General features: G+C 40.0%; 1 protein-coding gene across 5 annotated transcripts in view; it reads right to left on the minus strand.

The window, feature by feature from the left end:
• Positions 1 to 3,908: 3,908 nt before the first annotated feature.
• The window catches only part of LOC115653590 (histone-arginine methyltransferase CARM1-like), a 136,243-nt gene continuing 117,649 nt past the window's right edge, over positions 3,909 to 22,502 (minus strand). For 3 of the 5 annotated variants that reach the window (XM_030567046.1, XM_030567050.1, XM_030567048.1), the window contains 4 exons: positions 22,149 to 22,238; positions 19,670 to 19,807; positions 12,593 to 12,682; positions 3,909 to 5,786 (listed from right to left, as the gene is read on the minus strand). In XM_030567046.1, the coding sequence (XP_030422906.1) occupies positions 5,777 to 5,786; positions 12,593 to 12,682; positions 19,670 to 19,807; positions 22,149 to 22,238 (328 nt within the window). In that variant the 3' untranslated portion in view covers positions 3,909 to 5,776. Of the gene's footprint in view, positions 5,787 to 12,588; positions 12,683 to 19,669; positions 19,808 to 22,148; positions 22,239 to 22,502 lie in introns of those variants that run through there. The other 2 variants (XM_030567049.1, XM_030567047.1) reach the window with 1 other exon arrangement.

Raw genomic sequence — 22,502 nt, forward strand, 5'->3', positions numbered from 1 at the left:
CTCTTTAGTGCTCCAACTGGTTTTGGACAGACCTAAAGCAACTACTATTGCATTCCTTATTTTCTTAATAATTAATTCAGCCAGTTTCCCAGATTAGGTATCTTGGCTGCTAAAATTATACTTCTGAGGAGTCTCAACAAAGGCAATAATGAAAGGGATTAGTGGATTACTCTCTCAACTACAACTGCATGCCATAGCATCCTTAGCCCATCACAGCACACACAAAAGACACCTCTGTGCTATAGACACAGCTAGTCAAAGCCATTTGTGTCTCACTGCTGATCCAGCTACACTGCATCCAAGGCCTGTGGTTGTTTCTTTTTTAGGCACTGTAGGAAAAATGGACCTTTACAGCAACAGTCAGTCAAATGTTGCAGATTTTGCACTGAAGAATTATTTCATTAAATCCTTCCATTTGGTAATGCAAAAATGCTGATTTCTCACAGTTCTAATTGCAAAACACTGGTGTCTTGTAATCTCATGGTGGACTGAATGGGTTGGGATCTTTGATTTCATGAATCATTTACAATTCACTGCAGTGATCCCACAAAGTCCTCAGACAGAAAAATTAATAAATACTTTTTAAAAAAATTCATGAACCTTTAGTAGCAATTAGCACTAGTTACATTGGGACAGCTGAGCTGGTCTCATAGGGAACTGCCACTGATTTACATCCATGTTACTCCCTTGCTGTCTTGATTTACACTGTGTTTATTCAACAATGTTTATAAAGTGCAAAGGCTTGGGGAAATTCAATGTCTAATGTGTCGAATAGTCACCTAGAAAAGCACAGGCTGGGCCTTTTAGAGCCAAAGGCTCTGGACTACCAGCCATCTTCATATCATTTGCTCTTATTTTCAATTCAATCTACCCTGAGTTTAATGTCTTTATTCTACTTGACAACTTTGGTGTATTATAAATCAAATTTTTCGCTGGACACCCCCAACAGTAAACACAAAGCCAGCTGTACTTATCGCAAAAGCCTCCATTTTGGGTGTAAAAGAGAGGCATTCTCACATCTAATCTGCCAGCCTCAGTGTTTGTGAGATGATTTCCAGGAACTTCTGATATCCAGAATTAGAGATGAAACTTGTAGGCGAGGAGGCTCACTAATGATGACTATTCTTTCTCTTATATTGTCTTCTATAAAAAGAACGGTGGCTGCTTTCTGAGTGAGCCACATGTTTGGCTGATTTGGGGGACATTTTCGTGCCAGATCTCTGGAGCTGGCTGTTCAATTAAAATTCTTTTAACATTTCAAAAAGTGTCTTGCTAAAGTATAGTAGGAACCTGCAGAATGGCCCCATCCCAGTACTGAGACACTGCACATTTGCACAACCTATTTTGCTTGCTATTAAAGGGAATAATTTGACCTTGTTGTGATTTTGGAATTTAGAGTTTTATTTACAAATCCCGCACTCTCCCCCCGCCCCATATTCCTTTGAACTTTACTCTGGTTCATGAACCAATCTTGTGTTAGAGGCTGTGCAGCTGCTACCTTTTATTACTGGTGGAGTTCTAGCCAGAGTTACCAGGTTAAGGAACATCAGATGATCTGCATCCTGTTAGCTCTGGGTGGTAACCCTAGAAAACCAACCACAGAGCTGAAAACTAGTAACAGCTCTAAATGCCTCCATTTAATCCTCCACTGAATGAACAGTTAGTGGAACAAGCATACAGTCTCTTGGGATGCCTTCACAAGATGACTTGGGATGACTAGGTGGTACCACATAAGCTGTACACCATAAACTAATTACAGAGAAGGTTAGTGGATAGAGTCAGGGTAAGTGAGAACACTGGCTCTGGTTCAAACATCAGGTTTATTAAGAAAGAGGATTTATCATCACTAGTTCCAGTGGTGGTGAACAATGCTCCCTCTTTTGTCCATGCAACAGTTGTGGGTGATCGTGACCCACCACAAATCTGGTTACAGGCTGGTTAGCTAAGAGATACAAGCTCAAGGTACGTCTACACTTGCACTCTTCTTTAAGTGGCATGTAGTGTACTTACATTGCTAGCCCCTCTAGCCTGGGTATAAATAGCACTGTAGATAATGAGGCACAGCTTAGGCAAGTAAGGACACACTTGAAGCCTGTGGGTAAGTACCAGTGTATTTGCCCTACATGGCCTCTTCATGCCCAAGCCGTGCCTCCCTGGCTACATTGCTATTTTAGCAGTGCAATGTCCTACTGCCTCTCTGCTGCCTAAGCCATCCCCCGCTGCAGGGAAAGTCTCTGCCAGCTCCCCACTGCTGGAGCCTTTCCAGCAGCAAGGAAAGTCTCTGGAGGGAGGAGGCAGCAAGGAAAGGCTCAGCCCGCCAGAGTGATTTCCTGACATGTGTAGTACACACTGCAGTGTGGACGCAGCTTGGTTTTCAGTGTGGCATGTAGTTCCATGTACCCTAAAGAGGCTAGGACTCTTCAGCTTGAAAAAGAGGAGACTAAGGGGGATATGATAGAGATATATAAAATCATGAGTGATGTGGAGAAAGTGGATAAGGAAAAGTTATTTACTTATTCCCATAATATAAGAACTAGGGGTCACCAAATGAAATTAACGGACAACAGGTTTAAAACAAATAAAAGGAAGTTCTTCTTCATGCAGCACACAGTCAACTTGTAGAACTCCTTGCCGGAGGAGGTTGTGAAGGCTGGGACTATAACAAGATTTAAAAGCGAACTGGATAAATTCACTGACGTGAAGTCCATTAATGGCTATTAGCCAGGATGGGTAAGGAACAGTATCCCTAGCCTCTGTTTGTCAGAGGATGGAGATGGATGGCAGGCGAGAGATCACTTGATCATTGCCTGTTAGGTTCACTTCCCCGGGGAACTTGACATTGGCCACTGTCGTTAGACAGGATACTGGGCTAGATGGACCTTTGGTCTGACCCGGGATGGCCGTTCTTATGTTCTGCATGCCACCGACACTAGTGTAAAGTGTAGATGTAGCTGTATTATGCTTGCAGTACTGCTGTTCCATCTGTACAACACACCACATGCCAGTTGCTTGACTGGCTGAGTTGAGAGAGAGCCATTAGAGAAAGGAATGCAGTCTTTTGATTCTCACTGTTTAATTCATTGTCATTTATCCATTTACATTTGTGTCTTTTTTTGGAAGTGGGGGTAATTTTTCACTGCGTTGCTGAATGTGAATATGCATTGGTGAAGCCATAAAGAGTGAGCTGTTGGGCAGCACCAAATAGGTTTGGGTATTAAACTCTTCTATTTTGGCTAGAAAAACAGAATTGGTGATTTAGGACCCAAGTTTTAAGCTCTCAGTTCCATTGACTCAGCTCCTGCTCTCTCCCAATGCCTTGTTCCACAGCTCTGTCTCTGAAAAGCAGAATTTAACCCTAAACTTATGATCCAGTGCAAGCTAGTGAAAATATATAGTTGGGAGAGGAGAAAAGAATTCTAGCTGCATACCATATATGGCTGAATGAAGAAGAGAACAGAATATATATGATGTTTGTGCTTTTGCACCTGCAACTGCCATGGTTTGTAACTTGAGAGAAGAGCATGACTCTTGGAAATCAAGCCAAGAAAATAAATACCAGCTCCGCTATGCAGTTCAAGTGCAGTCAGAGCCAGATGAATCAAGATTGTTTCTGGGCATCATGACCATAGTGAGTGCTGAAGAGGTATCATAAGGGAAGATTTCTGAGTCTGGCACACTTTATAGTGTGCGGCAAATGATTATATTCTTTGGCAGTCACTGTAGTAACATCAATCATGCTGAATTCTTTTAGTATTCGTATGGATTAAAATATCCTATTTATCCATTGGGATGAAGGACAGATACAGATAGAATGTAAGCTATTGAAAATGCAGTTTATCATGAATAATTGTCCATTTATTAGTATTATCAGCTCTTTTAATGCATCTCTACTTTTAGGGTGAAGAGAAAATAACCAAGGGCAGTTGAACAATAAGCTGTTAAGAAGTATCTCTTCCCTGTTACTTCTTCGAACAGAGCCATCTCAATGATTCTAGATCCTGCAGAGAATGAAAATTCACAACTCCTAGCTGTGATACTTAGCATGGCCTCCTGTAGTGCTTTTCTCATGTCTATGGGATGCGTGGCAAACTGTCATTTTATAAAAGTTTGAAAATAGCCTCTTCATCATTAAAGAAACATTGTGTTTCACAGGGCAGTCAAATTGATGCAAGTCTCAGGCAGCCCACCACATTCTCTTTGCTTCCTCCAGACATCCTCTGCCCACTTGTTTCAGCTTCCCCAACCTGCAGTTCTTTGCATTGAGAGGACAACTGATGTATATAATATTGTATCACTTTTAAAATATGCATTGCCATCATGTTTGCTTTTCCATCAATCAGATGTTTTCACGGACACATTTTAAAAGCATGTTACAACTGTATTCTCATTTTTAGAATAATAGACACAGAAAGACTTCTAAAACTGAGGCTTGTACATTGTACCACTTCAAGAAAATTGTGTATGCTACACAGTTACCTAAGCTTCATAGCAGGAAAGAAGAGAACATAAGAGATTATGAAAAAAACTAAGACACCCAGGATCACATTCTTAAATGGGAATGGTGTGTGATGTATATAACACTAATCTCTTCCTCCATTTTGGGTTGCAGTCTGAGAATAAAGTAGAGTTTCTGAACTGAATAGAAATATGAATACCAGTTTGACCAGATCATCCTGATTCCCCAACACCCCCAAAAGTGACTAATTAGGAAATACTTCTAAATTGGTTAGAATGTGTAACAAAGCAATTTCCACAAACTCCGTGTAAGCAGCTAATCAGATACATCAGCCTTTTTTCACTGAATTAAAGTGGGGAAAACTACTTCATAGCCCTGTTTTGGTTTTTTCTCCTGTCATCATGTTTTACTTTCAGTGTGGTAAGATTGTGGGGAGAAGGGGAAGAGAGTAAAGCGAGTGGACTCCATCCACAAGGAGAGAGACCGCATTAGAAACTGGAAAACTCATTATCTGGAGAGAGATCCTTGTTAGAAACTGTAGCATGGCAACAAGTTTTTCTCTTGACCTGCTGTGCCAGGAATAAAAAAGTTCCCTAGAAATACTGGACAACCCGCAAGTTTCCACCGAGCTACAGAAACAGTAAAAGCCTCACTTAAAGCCCCTATTTTATTTTTTATTGTAAACTGTGTTAGCAGTAATTTACAAGTGTGCAATGCTTCACTTTTATATCTACAGAGTAATCACAGAATATTTATAAGGCGTAAGCAAAGGATCATTTTGTTTCCACATTTCAGAAAGAACAGAATTAATGAGTCCATATTTAACACTGGTAACCTATAAGACCAGCTCCAAGCATATTGAAATCACCAAGAAACTTGTGCAGGAAACTCCAAGAAACTTACATGTGAATATTGTGTTCTGCTTTTAAGATTCTTCAATGTATCACATATATAAACATGAGGTAGGTTTGTTTTTGTTTTTTTTTTTAAAAAGCAACAAATGTTAACTTTGCAGAAAACCCAAAGCAAAAACCAACAACTTTTAATAGATATCAACAAAGCATTTCAGAACAAAGTAATGTGCTATGATGCAAATGTGAGCCCAAGCTAAATTTCAGTTTTTAAAAAATGGATGGAACTGCAACATTCCTATATCACACTGCTTGCATAAAATCTTTTATTACAGATATGTACAATTACAATCTGATTTTGCACAAAGACCAGCAAGCCCATTACTCTGAATAGGTTTTCAGTCTTATAGGTTACTTGGCTTGGTGAGAATCTTGTTTCTGTTTTTCATTTGCCATATAACAATATATTCTAGGCATACCTAAAAATAAAAATAGATAGGAGGGAACATAGGAGTTAAAATAAAACACAGTCTTTGATGGCTCTAATTGAATTAAGTAAATGAAATAATATCTATGTGGCTTTTTTGATTAGGATATATATATATAGCCAGAATGTCAGATGTAATAAAGACCCATGAGACAGGAAATACTGTGGGCCGGATCTTCAGCCAGTGTAAATCAAACTAGTGTTGTGGAACTAGGGTGATTTACACCAGCTGAGGATCTGGATCTGGGTTTGTATGAAAAGTAAAATAAAATACAAAGTCACCAGAATGCTATTGCATATGCTAAAATTTATATGGGAGGCCTTTTTTGCTCTCCTTGTTTACAATTCTTGAGTTTGGTTCTCCATTGCCCTGCCTCCTGTGCAAAGGGAGTGAGAAATGCTACCAGATCAAAATGGTAGCATTTTACAGAGCCCAGGGGCTTTCAGAAATATCTACTCTTGCATATATAGTGGCTCATGGCTAAGTCTCTAGAGAGCGGGGCCAGAGCATGAGCAACATTGATCCTCAGGGACAGGTTTTGGGACCAATCTTATTTAATCTTTTTATTACTGACCTTGGCACAAAAAGTGGGAACGTGCTAATAAAGTTTGCGGATGACACAAAGCTGGGAGGTATTGCTGACACAGAGAAGGACCAGGATGTCATACAGGAAGATCTGGATGATCTTGTAAACAGGACTAATAGTAGGATGAAATTTAACAGTGAAAAGTGCAAGGTCATGCATTTAGGGATTAATAACAAGAATTCTGGTTATAAATTAGGGACGCATCAGTTGGAAGTAACAGAGGAGGAGAAGGACATCACAGTATTGGTTGATCACAGGATGACTATGAGCTGCCAATGTGATATGGCCGTTAAAAAAGCTAATGCGGTCTTGGGATGCATCTGGCGAGGTATTTCCAGTAAAGACAAGGAGGTGTTAGTACCGTTATACAAGGCACTGGTGAGACCTCATCTTGAATATTGTGTGCAGTTCTGGGCTCCCATGTTTAAGAAGGATGAATTCAAACTGGAACAGGTACAGAGAAGGGCTACTAGGATGATTAAAAGCATGGAACATCTGTCTTATGAAAGGAGACTCAAAGAGCTTGGCTTCATAGATTCATAGACTCTAGGACTGGAAGGGACCTCGAGAGTTCATCGAGTCCAGTCCCCTGCCCTCATGGCAGTACCAAACACTGTCTAGACCATCCCTGATGGACATTTATCTAACCTACTCTTAAATATCTCCAGAGGTGGAGATTCCACAACCTCCCTAGGCAATTTATTCCAGTGTTTAACTACCCTGACAGTTAGGAACTTTTTCCTAATGTCCAACCTAAATCTCCCTTGCTGCAGTTTAAGTCCATTGCTTCTTGTTCGATCATTAGAGGCTAAGGTGAACAAGTTTTCTCCCTCCTCCTGATGACACCCTTTCAGATACCTGAAAACTGCTATCATGTCCCCTCTCAGTCTTCTCTTTTCCAAACTAAATAAACCCAATTCTTTCAGCCTTCCTTCATAGGTCATGTTCTCAAGACCTTTAATCATTCTTGCTGCTCTTCTCTGGACCCTCTCCAATTTCTCCACATCTTTCTTGAAATGCGGTGCCCAGAACTGGACACAATACTCCAGTTGAGGCCTAACCAGTGCAGAGTAGAGTGGAAGAATGACTTCTCATGTCTTGTTTACAACACACCTGTTAATGCATCCCAGAATCACGTTTGCTTTTTTTGCAACAGTATCACACTGTTGACTCATATTTAACTTGTGGTCCACTATGACCCCTAGATCTCTTTCTGCCATGCTCCTTCCTAGACTGTCTCTTCCCATTCTGTATGTGTGAAACTGATTGTTCCTTCCTAAGTGGAGCACTTTGCATTTGTCTCTATTGAACTTCATCCAGTTTACCTCAGACCATTTCTCCAATTTGTCCAGATCATTTTGAATTTTGACCCTGTCCTCCAAAGCAGTTGCAATCCCTCCCAGTTTGGTATCGTCTGCAAACTTAATAAGCGTACTTTCTATGCCAACATCTAAGTCGTTGATGAAGATATTGAAAGAGCCGGTCCCAAAACAGACCCCTGAGCTTACCAAAATCCGCCTTCCTGAAATCCATTGTCTCTATTTTGCTATACTCCCTTCCACCCTTCCTTAGAATTGCAAACTCTATGATTTCATGATCACTTTCACCCAAGCTTCCTTCTACTTTCAAATTCTCAACGAGTTCCTCCCTATTTGTTAAAATCAAGTCTAGAACAGCTTCCCCCCTAGTAGCTTTTTCAACCTTCTGAAATAAAAAGTTGTCTGCAATGCAGTCCAGGAACTTATTGGATAGTCTGTGCCCTGCGGTGTTATTTTCCCAACATATATCTGGATAGTTGAAGTCCCCCATCACCACCAAATCTTGGGCTTTGGATGATTTTGTTAGTTGTTTAAAAAAAGCCTCATCCACCTCTTCCACCTGGTTAGGTGGCCTGTAGTAGACTCCTAGCACAACATCACCCTTGTTTTTTACCCCTTTTATCCTAACCCAGAGACTCTCAACACTTCCATCTCCTATGTCCATCTCCACCTCAGTCCAAGTGTGTACATTTTTAATATATAAAGCAACACCTCCTCCCTTTTTCCCGTCTATCCTTCCTGAGCAAACTATACCCATCCACACCAACATTCCAATCATGTGTATTATCCCACCAAGTTTCAGTGATGCCAACAATGTCATAGTTGTTTATCCTAACCAAAAGAAGGCTGAGGGGAGATATGATAGCTCTTTACAAAGATATCAGAGCGATAAATATCAGGGATGGAGAGGAATTATTTAAGCTTAGTACCAATGTGGACCCAAGAACAAATGGCTATAACCTGGACACTAGGAAGTTTAGACTTGAAATTAGACGAAGGTTTCTAACCATTAGAGGAGTGAAGTTCTGGAATAGCCTTCCAAGGGGAGTAGTGGTGGCAAAAGACATATCTGGCTTCAAGACTAAACTTGATAAGTTTATGGAGGGGATGATATGACATAACCTAACTTTGGTAATTAATTGATCTTTGCTTATTAGCAGGTAAAAATGCCCAATGGTCTGGGATGTTAGATGGGGTGGGATCCGAGTTACTACAGAGAATTCTTTCCTGGGTGCTGGCTGGTGAGTCTTGCCCACATGCTCATGGTTTAACTGATTGCCATATTTGGGGTCAGGAAGGAATCTTCCTCCATGGCAGATTGGCAGAGGCCTTGGAGGTTTTTCGCCTTCCTCTGCAGCATGGGGCATGGGTCTCTTGCTGGAGGATTCTCTGCACCTTGAGGTCTTTAAACCTCGATTTGAAGACTTCAATAACTCAGACATATGTTAGGGGAGTAGGTGGGTGAGATTCTGTGGCCTGCATTGTGCAGGAGGTCAGACTATATCATAATGGTCCCTTCTGACCTTAAAGTCTATGAACACTAAGTGGCTTTAAAGGAGCCAGACCCAGCCAATGGAGAACTCTCCCTGCACAGAGGAGCCCACACACTTGTTCTGTAAGGGGAGCTATATGAGTGTCTGCAGTATTCTAGGGCAGGGGAAAGTGGGGATGTGGTGGGTTGGAGCAGAGTTGTGCTATGGCCAGTCATCCACTGGTGTGGTCCTGAGGGATTTTGCACCGGTGGCATAAGTTACAGCTGCTGTGTGCATTCTCACTCAGGTGCCCTCGTTTAAAAAAATCAGTTCCCCAACTTTTCATTTTAAAGAACTTGTCAAGGTTGAAAGACCTAAGTTTGAACTCTTTGTTAGAATAGTCCATGTAACATTTATAAAATGCTCCTCTCTTTTCCCTCCAACCCTGGGCTCTACCTGAGGGTGGGGTAGGGGGGTCACAACCACTGAACATCATCACAGTAATGCACTACCTTCCAATGAGAACCCTGCGTGCTCATGCACTGAAGAGAATTAAATGGTCTATAGAAGGAGATTTCAGTGTCAAGCATGCAGAGATTCCTGTATAGAGTGGGAGTGAAACAGTATTTTTTTAAAATATGAAAATTGTACTTTAAAGTCTGGTTCTTCTTTGAAAAGTGCATATACAAATAAGTATTCACAATTTTTCATTCCTATTAGTCCTGCGGAGTCCACACAGCTAAGGGAGAGTGACATGGATTCTATTTCTTGTGTATCAAACTGTTTATTAAATTCTAATTACAAGATCAATCGATTATACCTGTGCAAGCCCAACGAAGACAGTGAGGATGCACAAGCATCAATAAGGGAAGAATTTGACTTTACTAGTTTTTTTAAACTAGGGGTGACGTTCAAGAAAAAAAGTCCCCAGCCTGACTTTCAGATCCGACCATAAGTTTGCAGGGCTGGCATTAGGAAAAAAAATAAAAACTTGTCAACTTAGCACATTTCAACCAAAAAGTGTGAGGGGATAATTACAGCCTGTGCAGTTCTGGAAAAACCTCTTACCTGGACTGTTCTGGCAGCACCCACCCACAACATTTGCAAAAGGACCAGCTTTCCCTATGACCCACTGTGGGCATTATGCAAGTTGTCCTTTCCTTTGGGAGCTGGGAAGGAATTTTTCCCTCGCCACCAATTTGGCTGAGGCAGGGTGGGTTTTTTCACATTCCCCACACCAGATTTGGGACCGAGTGGGATGGAACCAGGGGCCTAGGTTATAAGATAACTGCTTAGCCAGATGTCCAGTGCAGATACTTGGTATGGAAGGGGTACTGTTATCAAATAAAATGGACTGGAAAAGGATTTGAAGGAAAGCATCCCTTAAGGGAGCTGACAAAGGGTTTTGGGGGGGCTTCTATAACTAGTACAGGGGAAAGCAGACTCCTCCTTTTCTCTAGCCCCCTCAAGAGAACTGAGGAAGAGGGTTCCCCACTCCTGTTATAGTCCCCCTTCACCTCATGCAAGGGGAGGGCAGCAGAGTCCCAGCAACGGGATTGTGTGGAAATGATTGAAGAAACGATGATGACCTGCACTGTCCTGTTTATTGCCGGGTACCCCCAGGTATGTTAGGTGAATATAACTGCAACCTAATTAAACCACATTCATTGCCTCCTGTCTTGCTGCTGATATTGGCAGACAATTGCACTCAACAGGGATACTGTACATGTCAAATGGCAGGTCAGAGGAAATGCAATTTTTACATCATGGAGATTTGTTTAGAGTGACTGCAGGTTTGCCCAAACAATCTTTTGTTTATTTAACTGCATTTTAATGTATACACAAAGTGACGCACTCTTAAAAAGACAATCTCTAATGTGCTGCATGTATAAGGAATGGGAAAATGCCTAAAATTTCACCACACACAGGGGACAGTCTGCCTTGAAAGGCTTACAAAGGAGTCATGTCAGTCTAATTAATGTGGGAAACACGTAATGAAATAGGGAAACCCCATTTCCCATGTGCACCTTTGAAAAGACCCTAGAAAAATCAATTCCACCATTTCTATTAGTCTATCAATTCTTTACGTTCCTGCTGCTGCAGTGTGAATGTGTGACAAGGAGGAAAAGGCAAGGTGGCAACTGCCTCAGAAACCAGCCACTGCCTCCCAAACCACCTTCCAAAATAGCTTTACAGATTCTGGAAGCAGCCCTCCTGAAGATTTGTGGAGTGGAAAGCAGACAGCCAGCATGCCCCAAAATGAACAGGAAGCCCTTGGAAACTGGGTCATGAAGGAAGAAATGAGTGCCTGGAGAGGATCGGCGGCTGTGTAATAACATCCCTCATTACTTCAGTCACTTCTCTTCATACCTACTATGAGTTTGGCTCCCAAAAAGTCAACTACTTCAAATGTCCTAAATTACTGTTTCCCTAAGTAGCAATACTACAAAAGGGATGTGGGCCAACTGCAACCCACCAGGTGCTCTGCAGCTGGCACTGTTGCTGCTGTCTGTAGGAATGGACAGGCTGTGATTGCCGCTGATCTCTGCCCTCTGTGAGAGTTGATGGGCCTGCTTCCTGGCTGTTCTGCTCGCCAGCTGGCAACTTTCCCCAAAGGGAACTATGCAGCAGAGAGTAGCCCAAGAAAAGCCCACTGAACTGGCTGGGGAAAGTGGTTCTTTCCACATGGTTTTTTACAGAGGAAGGTGAGTGCTTGGCACCAGCATCTAATCTCAGTGAAGTTGCAGAGTTCTCATGATTCACAGCGATGAGTCACATGGCTGAAAGGTGCAACTGATTCTATGCGTAAATTGGCACCAAAAAATTCACCACCACATTCTGTGCGACAGACTTGCTGTGCTCAGTCACAGCACTAGATGATTAAGGGGCTTGCACATAGTTTTCCCTTGTAATTCTTTAGTAAAATGTACATGTAATACTGCCTAACTGTGAGGAGACCGATATTCAAATTAAAGATAAGAAAATACCACTGTTTGTTAGTTGTGTTCCTGGTCTCAAAAAAACAGTATTAGCACTCAACTTTAGTGCTGACATTTTTAGTCTCAATAGAATTCCGTATCTGTGTGGGGAGGGAGTTGGTTGTTGGCTATAATATTTATTTTTATGGCCTCATTTACGGAGAGTGCATTGAAGTTAATTTGTTGTACCTGTTTTAATGGAGAGTTTTTTAAACCTTGCCTTTTCCTCCTCAGAAAGAAAAAAAGCACAATTGCTGCTAAGTGTATAGCGATGGCCAAATGCTAACCTGCAGTTGTCTCTCCCTAGTATCTGCAAAAATAAATAGCCTGTAATTTCAGAAACAGCCAGCAAAAGTGATGTATTTCTGAGACAAGATCTCCCCTACCCTATATTTCACTATATTAATAATGATGATGTATTTTAGCCAAGAACATTTCTTACCTAAAAAATGGATTCTTTAAATCAAGGATGTTACCAGATTTAAAGCCTGTCTGGTCCACCACAGCCACAATCTGAATGTCGTAACTCTGTCTGTATCAAAAATAAAAAGTACAAAAAAGACAACATAACTGATCTACAATTATATCGGTAACATCTGAAGTCAAATAGTGACATTGTCAGCATACCTAGTGTTTGAGTTGCAAGTATTTGGTACATGTAAAATGCAAGGGGATCAATACCTCCGATTTCATACATGCTTGACTAAATTAATTCCTTATTCACAGCCAATTGGTAAAATGTACAAAAGTGCCTGGATGACTTAGGACCCAACATCTAAAAGAAGCTGCATAATATGCATTCATTGCACTGAAGCTGACATTCAGAAATGAATTTTGTTGACCAAAAATGCAGTAAATATCATTATTTGATCATTACAATATGCAAGGCAGTGTTTTTCTTGGTGAGTGTACCACACATTGAGTGGTAGTACAAAATAAATGGCCAAATAATTTTAGCCACCCGAGTGCAATCACCTAGAAATGCATTTTCTGTAGGGACTTGTTGATAGGAAATGGAATTTACACATACAAGTAAGATAAACAGTAAAGATAAGTGCATCATTACTATAGATGACACCGTTGGTAGCCAGTCCAAAAGCTCAATTTGTGTCCAAATTTCTGAATAAAAATCTTACCCTTTATCTCTAGGCAGCAACAGTCTAGCTTGTCATTAAGACCCAGGAAATGCTCAGGGCATTCTGCATTGAGTATTGGTATTACTACAGGTTTGTTTTCATGTCGCAGAACCACCTAGAACCTCACAGAGTTTCTATTTTCCACAAAACTCAAACCGGTTTTAGGGTTCACAGCACTAATTCAAGTTGATGAACCACTTTTCAACTTAATTTAAACCCTCTTTCTCCTGGTGTGAGTCACTATTTAATTTTTTTTCCATAGTGGGAGGCTGAGGACAAGCCCAAAACTGAAGGAATTATTTTTAGATGTTGGCATATTTTTTTCACTTGCTACTGCCTCTGAAGATATGCACTATTTGTATTCTTGTGCATGTATTTTTGCATCTATGTGCAAAAGAATGATTGTCACAGAGGACTGCTGCCCTGAGCAGGAGACAGAGGACTCTGTGGAAGAGCTGGAGGAACCAGCAGCCATGCTGATTGGCCTGCTAGAAGCAGTTCCAGTTGGTCGATAGTGAGGACAGTGTTGTTGTAGCTGTGTTAGTGCCAAGATATTAAAGTGACAAGGTGGGTGAGGTAACATCTTTTACTGGACCAACTTCTGTGGGAAGGAGAGACAAGTTTTTGAATTTGCACAGAGAGTGGTGTAAGTTCGAAAGTTTCTCTCTCTTACAACAAAAGTTGGTCCAATAAAAGCTATTACCTCACCCACATTGTCTCTCTATTAGTGGGGACATCAGAAACATGGCTTAATACAGTCCTGGGCTGCACTGGTATAACCCAGGACAGCGGAAATCCTCCCCTACATTGTTGTGGTGGCATAAATTATCCACAACCCCATCTTTGCTAGTGGGTAAACTGCCAACTAGTGCAGCCCCATAAGTGAGTGAAACCAGACAAGAGGGGAGTATGACCAGGGCAGATAGAGGCAAGAGATGAATTAGCATCTCCGCTATCACCTGTGCTTTTATGGGATTATGATTTTGCTTTAAAGCGACTCTCCCCTGGTGGATCCGCCAAGGGAAGGCAGCAGTACAAACACTGTCTTCCTTCAGAGGCAAGTTTCTTCCTCTTGCTGATATGGGGAGTAAAATTTGTAGAATTAGGGTAAATTGAGCCCTCAGAATGTTGCCCAGCTGAACAGAAAGACTGGAGAGAAATGCTGCCATGTGAATAGTCCAGACCAACTGTGTGCAGTGATAGACCAGATATAAAATGGTGGCAATGATGACAGGGAGGTATCTACCCCATGACTGAGTGGGTTTCCAGACTGGAAATCAGGAGAAATTTTTAAAATCAGACTGGAAATAAGGCTGGGACACTGAACCAGTTAGGATTAAGCACCTAGCAGATGGGTGATCTAAAGCAACCTTTTAATGACATATGAGAAAAGTATTGAAATGGTAAACAAGGCCATCCCTTGTAGATAGTTCTCAAAGCCATGTTAAGTTGACTACAAGTTAACATGTAGGCCTGTATTGTTAGAGAATTAAGAATAGATACTAATTGTATTTGTGTTTACCTATATCTTGTTAGAAGTTAACAGTGTAACCAGATTAGTTTGTGGATGCGAATTCCCTTTCTTGTCTTAATTACACTATATTATGCACGCATATGGTTCAGTCAACTTTAAGATCAAAGATGTAAGATATTGAAGGAAATAATATTACTTACATTGTCTTCAGCTTAAATTGTCTATGCCATAATGGAATGCCTTGATAGTTTGAATGGCTAATTGCCTTATGTTAATTAATACTACTAGTGTTCCTGGGTATACATAGGAAATCGAAGTTAAGCTTTAAAGCAACAACATACAATCCCTCTTCTTCATCTGGGAAGGCCCTTGCTGTGATGTCTGCTGTCAAGAGGCAATCAGCCTGCTAGAGAACTATAAAGGAAACTTAGGGCTCAACTCTGTTATATCTCAGATCTGCTTAAACTTTGTCCGGGGAAGTTCAAGCTGTAAGACTGAGGTCTCCACGTTTATTCTAGATTAGCCCTGCAATTTCTCATGGAAGAATTTGAACAAACTCTGCACATAGACTGCCTATTGGACTATAACCCATTGAACTGATTCTGGAAGGACTTCTACAAATTAGCAGGTTCACTATGTCTGTATGAAATAGGCCTAAGAACTTTATTCATATCTATATCTATACATATATAATGACCTTTCAACCACAGTAACTCTCTTTTCTTTTTTAATATATCGTAGATTTAGCTAATAAGAATTGGCTGTAAACGTGTATTTGAGTAAGATCTGAAATATTCACTGACCTGGTGGGTAACGTGTCTGATCTCTTGGGGCTGGTGGAACTTTATATATGGTGAATAAGGTTTTAAATAAACCTCAATATATAAACTGGGCTGTCCGGGTGAGAGCCAAAGGCTGGATTGCTTAAAGGGAACTGTATTTTAGCTAATGGTGACCAATAAGATATCACTGTAACTGCTTTGTTATTGGCTTGGTGAATCTAATTATAAGAATAAACCACCAGTTTTGGGGATCATCTTTCTTATTCTTTGGAGTTGGTCCTGATTGAGCATTCTCAGTATAGCCCCTCCAGCGACCACAGTCACAAAGGCATATGTTTTTAACGGTGAAAGCTATTCACCATTGGAACAATTTACCAAGGGTTGTGGTGGATTGTCCATCATGACAATTTTTAAACCAAGGTTGGAGGTTTTCCTAAAATATCTGCTCTAGGAATTATTTTAGGGGAGTTCTATGACCTGTGTTATTCAGGAGGTCAGACTAGATGGTCACAATGGTCCCTTCTAACCTTGGATTGGTTAGATTGGATTGGATTGGATCTATGAACTCTATGCAGTCCTTGATTGCTTCTGGCTGCCCAGAGAGCAGAGGTGGCCAAGGGTGCCTTAATACATTTTTGGTTGGCAAGAAGGTTTGACCTTTCCTTTTGCGTGAAAACCTTCCAATTATGTATGCTTTGGTAACATCCACAATGGATAATTACAATGCATTGTATATGACAGTATCTTTCAAGAGCATTTTGAAACTTTGTCTAGTGCAGAATGCGGTTGCTTGCTCTCCCTCAGACGGAACAGATTACATTGATGCTCCATGGACCACACGGACTTCCACTTCATTACCTGATGCAATTCAATATGTTGCTTTTAACGTATAAAGTCTTGTATCATTTGGGTCATGTAAATCTTCAAGACCACCTCTCTGTGCAGCTGAAATCGGCACTCTTTAGCAACCAGCCTCTATTTTTGTATGTATTGGTGCTGTAGACAGGGTACCCTCATTAGTCTAGTAGGGACAGTTTATTGACTCTAGGGCACGTTGAAGACCTTAATTATCAATTTACTCATGCTCTTTCTGAGAAGAGTGATCTAAATTTCTATGGAGTTGGGGAAATCTTTATTATTGTCAGTTGACAATGGTTCAGTTGGTATATGCATATGATTTTATATTTATTTTCTGCAGGATGGATTGATTTAAATCAGCAAGCAGGAAACCTTGATTTAAATCACGGTTTGCATTTATACTTTTTAGTGATTTTACTAAAGAAAGGTTCATTCTCACTGTTGGTTTGCATGTTGATTTGCAATCAAATTTAGCCTTTAAACTAAATTTGGTACTTCTTTTTGCTAACCAGGAAGATATAGTGTATCTGCACAAATTTATTCAAGCACTTACATAGTTACACATATGAATGTTCACATTATGCGTTTTTACAGTTTTTATTGTGTTAGAAAACAGTGAATGAGACATTTCTTATTTACGAGATGATTTTTGTACTAAATTCCACTTTCCATCCAAATGCATCTATTAAATCCTATTAAAAATGTACAAAACCAGCATTTTAAAATTATTTTTCAGTAATTAAATAAACCAGCCTTAAATGTGCTGGATACATAAAAACAAAACTAAGTTTATCAAAATTATTTGCATTTCAAACTGATTTATTAAACAAACGAAGAATTAACTGTAGTTAGTGAGTTGACAGACTGTTTCTGGTCACCATATGCCATATTTACAAAGGCATTTAGGCACCTACATATGTTAAATAGGCGCTAGTAGTATTTTCATAAGTGCCTAACCTGCTTACATGCTTTTGAAAATTCAGCTAGACACTTATCTGCATCTTTAGACACGTAAATATCTTTGAAAATCTAGTTTCATGGCCTTCAAGTTTTTAGAATTAATAGATCTCATCTTCTCCCGCCAGGCTTTTATTCACAGACTGGAAGAAGAAAATAAGCATTCCTGCCTTTTCAGCTCCCAGTCAGTTTCTCAACTTTGAACGAACTAGTCTAAATGAAGAAGATAATCTCACTGAACCTTCAAGCTACCATGAAACTAAAAGTAACTAAGGCAAAAACTCTTTTGCGTAACAGAAACTGGAAGTACTTAAATGTGGAAAAATGTAAAATACCATCATTTGCTCTATTGTAAAGACTGAAGCAATACAGAAACTTAATGCAGTACAGTATATGATACTGTGACATATATAAAGTTTGAGTGGACCTTTAAATTTAAGTTGTTTTCTCCCTGATTCTATATATAATTGAAAAAGAAGCCCCCTTTAACCCATTACATTTTGAAGGAAGCTCACTGATGCAACAGACTTCCAAAATTATTTAAATGACTTTAATAAATTATAGTAAATTTTGGACTTAACACAAGCTGTCAATTTAAAACAGGTTTATTTTCAAAAAGAAATATGTGTTTAATGTAAATAAAAGCATGTGATTTTTTTTAAATCACTGATTTTTATCCACCCTGATTTGCAGAACATATGCCACACATACACGGCCAATCACACGCACATGTATAAACAGAGTGGATGTGGACAGGCATTCAGAGACCATAGTGACAAGTCTGTATTAAAAATCTAAATAGATAATAAGAATCAATTTTAAGGATTCATTAAGTGTCAAGTTTGCTTCTACCTATACTTTCATCTAATCTTTGCCATAAATATAAAACCCTGTCCTTAAATCCTTAATCCAGCAAAATTACTAAAGACGCTGGGCCAAAAATCCATCAAAGAAAGTCAAGATACACTGGAACTTCCAGAAAGCTTACTACAGTTCATTTGCCAAGGCAGAATTGCAAGGAAGACTATACTACTATGAAAATACAGGAGCAGCTGTATGGTCACTTAGTGCAGCACACTGGTTCTCTCTTTACACATTTAGTAACTGATACTTTTTACTTTTGAAAGGGATGTATTGTGACTTGTGTTATTTATCGCCCTTAAGAAGAGCTCCTAACCCAAAAGCTTGGAAACTGGAAATATTCCCACATTGGGCATTTATTGCAGGTGTGAATGAAGTGCTTTGAGAGTGCTTCTACCATTTTTGATCTTATGGGAACACTCTGGACTCATATGGCATATATGCAGAGCTAAACAACAACACCACAATGATTCACATTTCTACATTTGCTTTCAGTTACAAGCACACATACATGCAGGTGTGCTAGATTGAAATGAATCAGCAGTGCAAACCAGTCTCTTCAGGGAATGTTTTCATAGCAGAGCACAAGGGTGATGGTTCTCAACTCCCATTGACAGCAAAAGAGTAGGAATGCAGCTAACTAAATCTGTTCTGACAAAAACGTACTCCTTAGAGAATCATCCTCTTCACTAGCCACACTAAAAAGGGAAGGTTGTGTCTCAGTGATATATGAGTAGCGTCGTAAACAGGGAAAAGTGCATCCATAGGAAATCCTTTTCAGAAGTGAAAATTAGTAAGGATATAGCACCACCTCCGCTTTACTTGTCCCTAACACAAGAGTCACTAAGAGACAAAATACAAATATTCAAAATCTGCAGAGGAAAAATGTTGCATTGAAAAAATGAGGGTGATGAATGCATAATAAGGTATCTCAAAAACCACTGACAAACTGGGACAGGTGTGCACTTCAAACCAATGAACATGCTGTTTCTGACAATGTTTTTCCTTCAGTGAAAATCAATTTTGCTGTGCTAAATTTGGGATTGTGTGGATAGACAGATGCTTATAGGCACTGAAAGCTGATCTGATCTTTAAATTGGTTGATAAATCAAGTCATTTGGCAGATGTACATTCAGTTAGTAGTTTTTCCAGTCTCCCCATGATACATTGAAATACGCCTTCCATATTTTGGCAAGACGTGTTTCCTTTGGGCACCACAATGAAGGGTGAATTTATACCCTGCAGTCTTGGATGTAGAGATCTGAAGCACTAAAACAGACCCAGTGCAGCCTGATTTTTCCATTTCCCCAGCTTTCTAGACTGTGCATTTGTATCCCTGATTCTACCCTCCCTATACTACTGACTACCCTACTGGGTGTAGCATTTTGGAGAACCTCAGCAACAGAGGCACACTACAATGAGACGTCTCCTGGAGTTGCTTTGCCACTTACCGTTTATTCGCTACAAACAGGACTTTCCCTGAGAGAGTTTCCCCTTCTTTGGCAAAGAGGGGAGTCTGAAGGAGGCAGCGTACTTGATACCAGTGAGTTAAAGGTTCTGTCGGAGCAGTTGACAACCAAACAGTTACCCTAAAAAAGAACAAAAAACCCAATACATAGGCTCCTTCTCATTTGTTGTATTAGAAAGCAACACAATTTATATACTTTAAACTACTTACAAATCAGTTGTGCAAAGTGCTAAATTCTTGATTTATAAGTGTCACTGATTTACCTCCATATCTCTTCCCTTCTCACATTTAGATGATAGACCCACATAATTAAGGTTCGATCCTGCATCTGAAGGATGGGAAATGGGCAGACATGCATCAGGGCATACATGCTCAGCAGGTTTGTAGGCAGCAACTGAATTAAAAAGCACTCAATAGCTGCCCTGAGGCCTTCAACTTCTCCTCCAGAAGTAACATCACAGCTGGGCTTCATGCAGTCCTGCTGGGAAGGAGGTTATTGCTTTCTAATGTCAGATAAGTGCTATTTTTTCTAATTTGAGGGACTTTCTTCCTATTCCCCTTCTTCTTACTGAAACAGCATTTTGTAAAACAGCTCCCTGGAAACCCATGAAATGGATATTGAAAGAAAAAGAGGGAGAGGGCGTTTTATTTTTTCCATAAGGGAAAAGTGGAAAGATTATTATTGATATAGTTTGTCTAAGTGGGAACAGCAGGAAAGGCAGGAAGGATAGAACGAAAAAGGAATTCAGTTATTCCTCCAGTCCTCTTTCCTTCATTCATAAACTGTTATTAGTTAGTGGACACTATTCCTTGTGTTAAAAAGCCAGAGGAAATGTGTGTTAAACTTGCATGGTGACTGATTCTGAAGGGATCTTATTTGATTTTTGTTGCTGTTTTTAAAACTTTAAAATACCCATCTGCCTTCAAAGAACAATCAAACATCTGTGGATTTGGTCCATGATGAAGGCGAGGCTTCAAATGTAACAACTTACGTGTCTATTCTAATTTATAATGTGTTTGTAACACTGGTATCCGTGCACCTAGCCAATGTCAATTCAAAACAGATGTTCCCTACAGGACCTGTATTCTCTATTCTCTCTATTTCCAGGACTTAGGATGTTCATTTCTCCCCTATCTTCCCTCTGTTTTTTTCTGTTGATCTAATTAAGGGAAATGATAGCAAAGAGATGGGACTGTCCTGAAAATAGTAAAATTTGTGGCCTTTCCTTTAAACTGTGGCAAGGAGTCTCCCTGCAGAGGACCACCCATTGAGAATGTCCTGTTTCCAGCTTTCATGCCTCAGGCCAATGAGATTTCCATAAGTCTCTAAGGAGACTGTGTTTGTGAAGATGGGGGCAGCCTGTGAGATATCCTCCATCCAGCCCATTGAGAGCTCTGAATACTAAGAACAGGAATTTAAACATGACTTGATATTTAAATGGTTATCTGATGCATGATCAAAGTTCCACTCCTGTCAGCCTATGATGGTCAGCAGACAGGGTGCTGCATTCTACACCAAAATGGAGGCTTCTTTGGTTGATATGCTTCAATCAGCTACCACATAACTGGAAACTTTCTCTGCTGCTTTGTGCCACGTGGGGCTAAACATAGTCTCTATTCCATATCCGCTTGCCAGTAACATTTGAGTTCTATAGTAAACTACTACTTTAAAAAAAAGGGAAAAAGAAAAGAAGGAATGTAATGTTATTAGAAAAATCCTTATTCAGTGAGCCTTATATCTGGCTGATGAAGGGTATTTATTAATAAAAACAAAAAGAAAATCAAATAATTAAAGACTTAGCTTCCTGTGGTCTGGTAATAATTCTTTATTTCCTGAAGATGTTTCCAATTCTCTTATCAAGTTATTTAATATGAAAGAAAAATCCCATCCCCCATAGGACATGCTTTCTTTTGTTAGATTTAGGATGACATTCTCTCTGATGTAGAGAAGTTTACTTTTCTTTTCCCCGTGCAGCTTCACCACTTACTTTCCAGAATACTAATTCCAGAATACCAAGCAAAGCAGGTCCCAGCTGCTGTCTTGAGATGCCTCTGGCCCCCGCAAGAAAGACCAAGCCCAAAGTGAACAATTACAGCAATGTTCCTGTTCTTCCCCATAACACTGAACAGTTACACTCAAATAAGACAGTAATTAAGGAGTTGGTTTTGTGCAGAAAGATACAGGGATGGCACCTAAGAGAAAAATACTTAAAAATCCCAAACTATCACAATTCCTGAACATACCACAGATAAGGTAACAGGGAACAACCTCAACGCACAAACTGCGCAAGGCTGTCACTGCTGTGTTGTCATTCCCATGGTTGCTACCTCAACAAGGCATTACCTACTGGGAATAACACAACAAGTCCAACATTAAAGTAAGAGCACACCTTCCTGCATGAATAAGGAGGCAATTTTTTCTGCATTTAATGTTTCATGGGAATGATTAAAAAAATACATACAGTGATCCCACAAATGCCACGTCAAACCAAAAAGCCAGGCCATGGATTAGTCCGGACTGCATCATCTGGAAAACGAAGGGGATTTCCACTCTGCAGGAGGAAAACTAGAATGTTGCCAGGTTAACATACGAACATAGTGCAGAAAAAATTCCAACAGAAACATTCTACTGAAACCTGTCTGGTGGTGTTTTCCACACTTCTACCTTTACCACAACAATGTGTGCTTGAATGGTCACATTCCAGATAAAATCAGTTAAAAAAATTACACTGGATAATTCTTTTACATCATTTAGAAGCATATGATTTTCAGAAACGCTGAACAACTGCAAATCCTAATGAAATATCCAAGTGCTC

Source organism: Gopherus evgoodei, chromosome 6 (genome assembly GCF_007399415.2).
Source record: "Gopherus evgoodei ecotype Sinaloan lineage chromosome 6, rGopEvg1_v1.p, whole genome shotgun sequence".
Classification (NCBI taxonomy): Eukaryota; Metazoa; Chordata; order Testudines; family Testudinidae; genus Gopherus; species Gopherus evgoodei.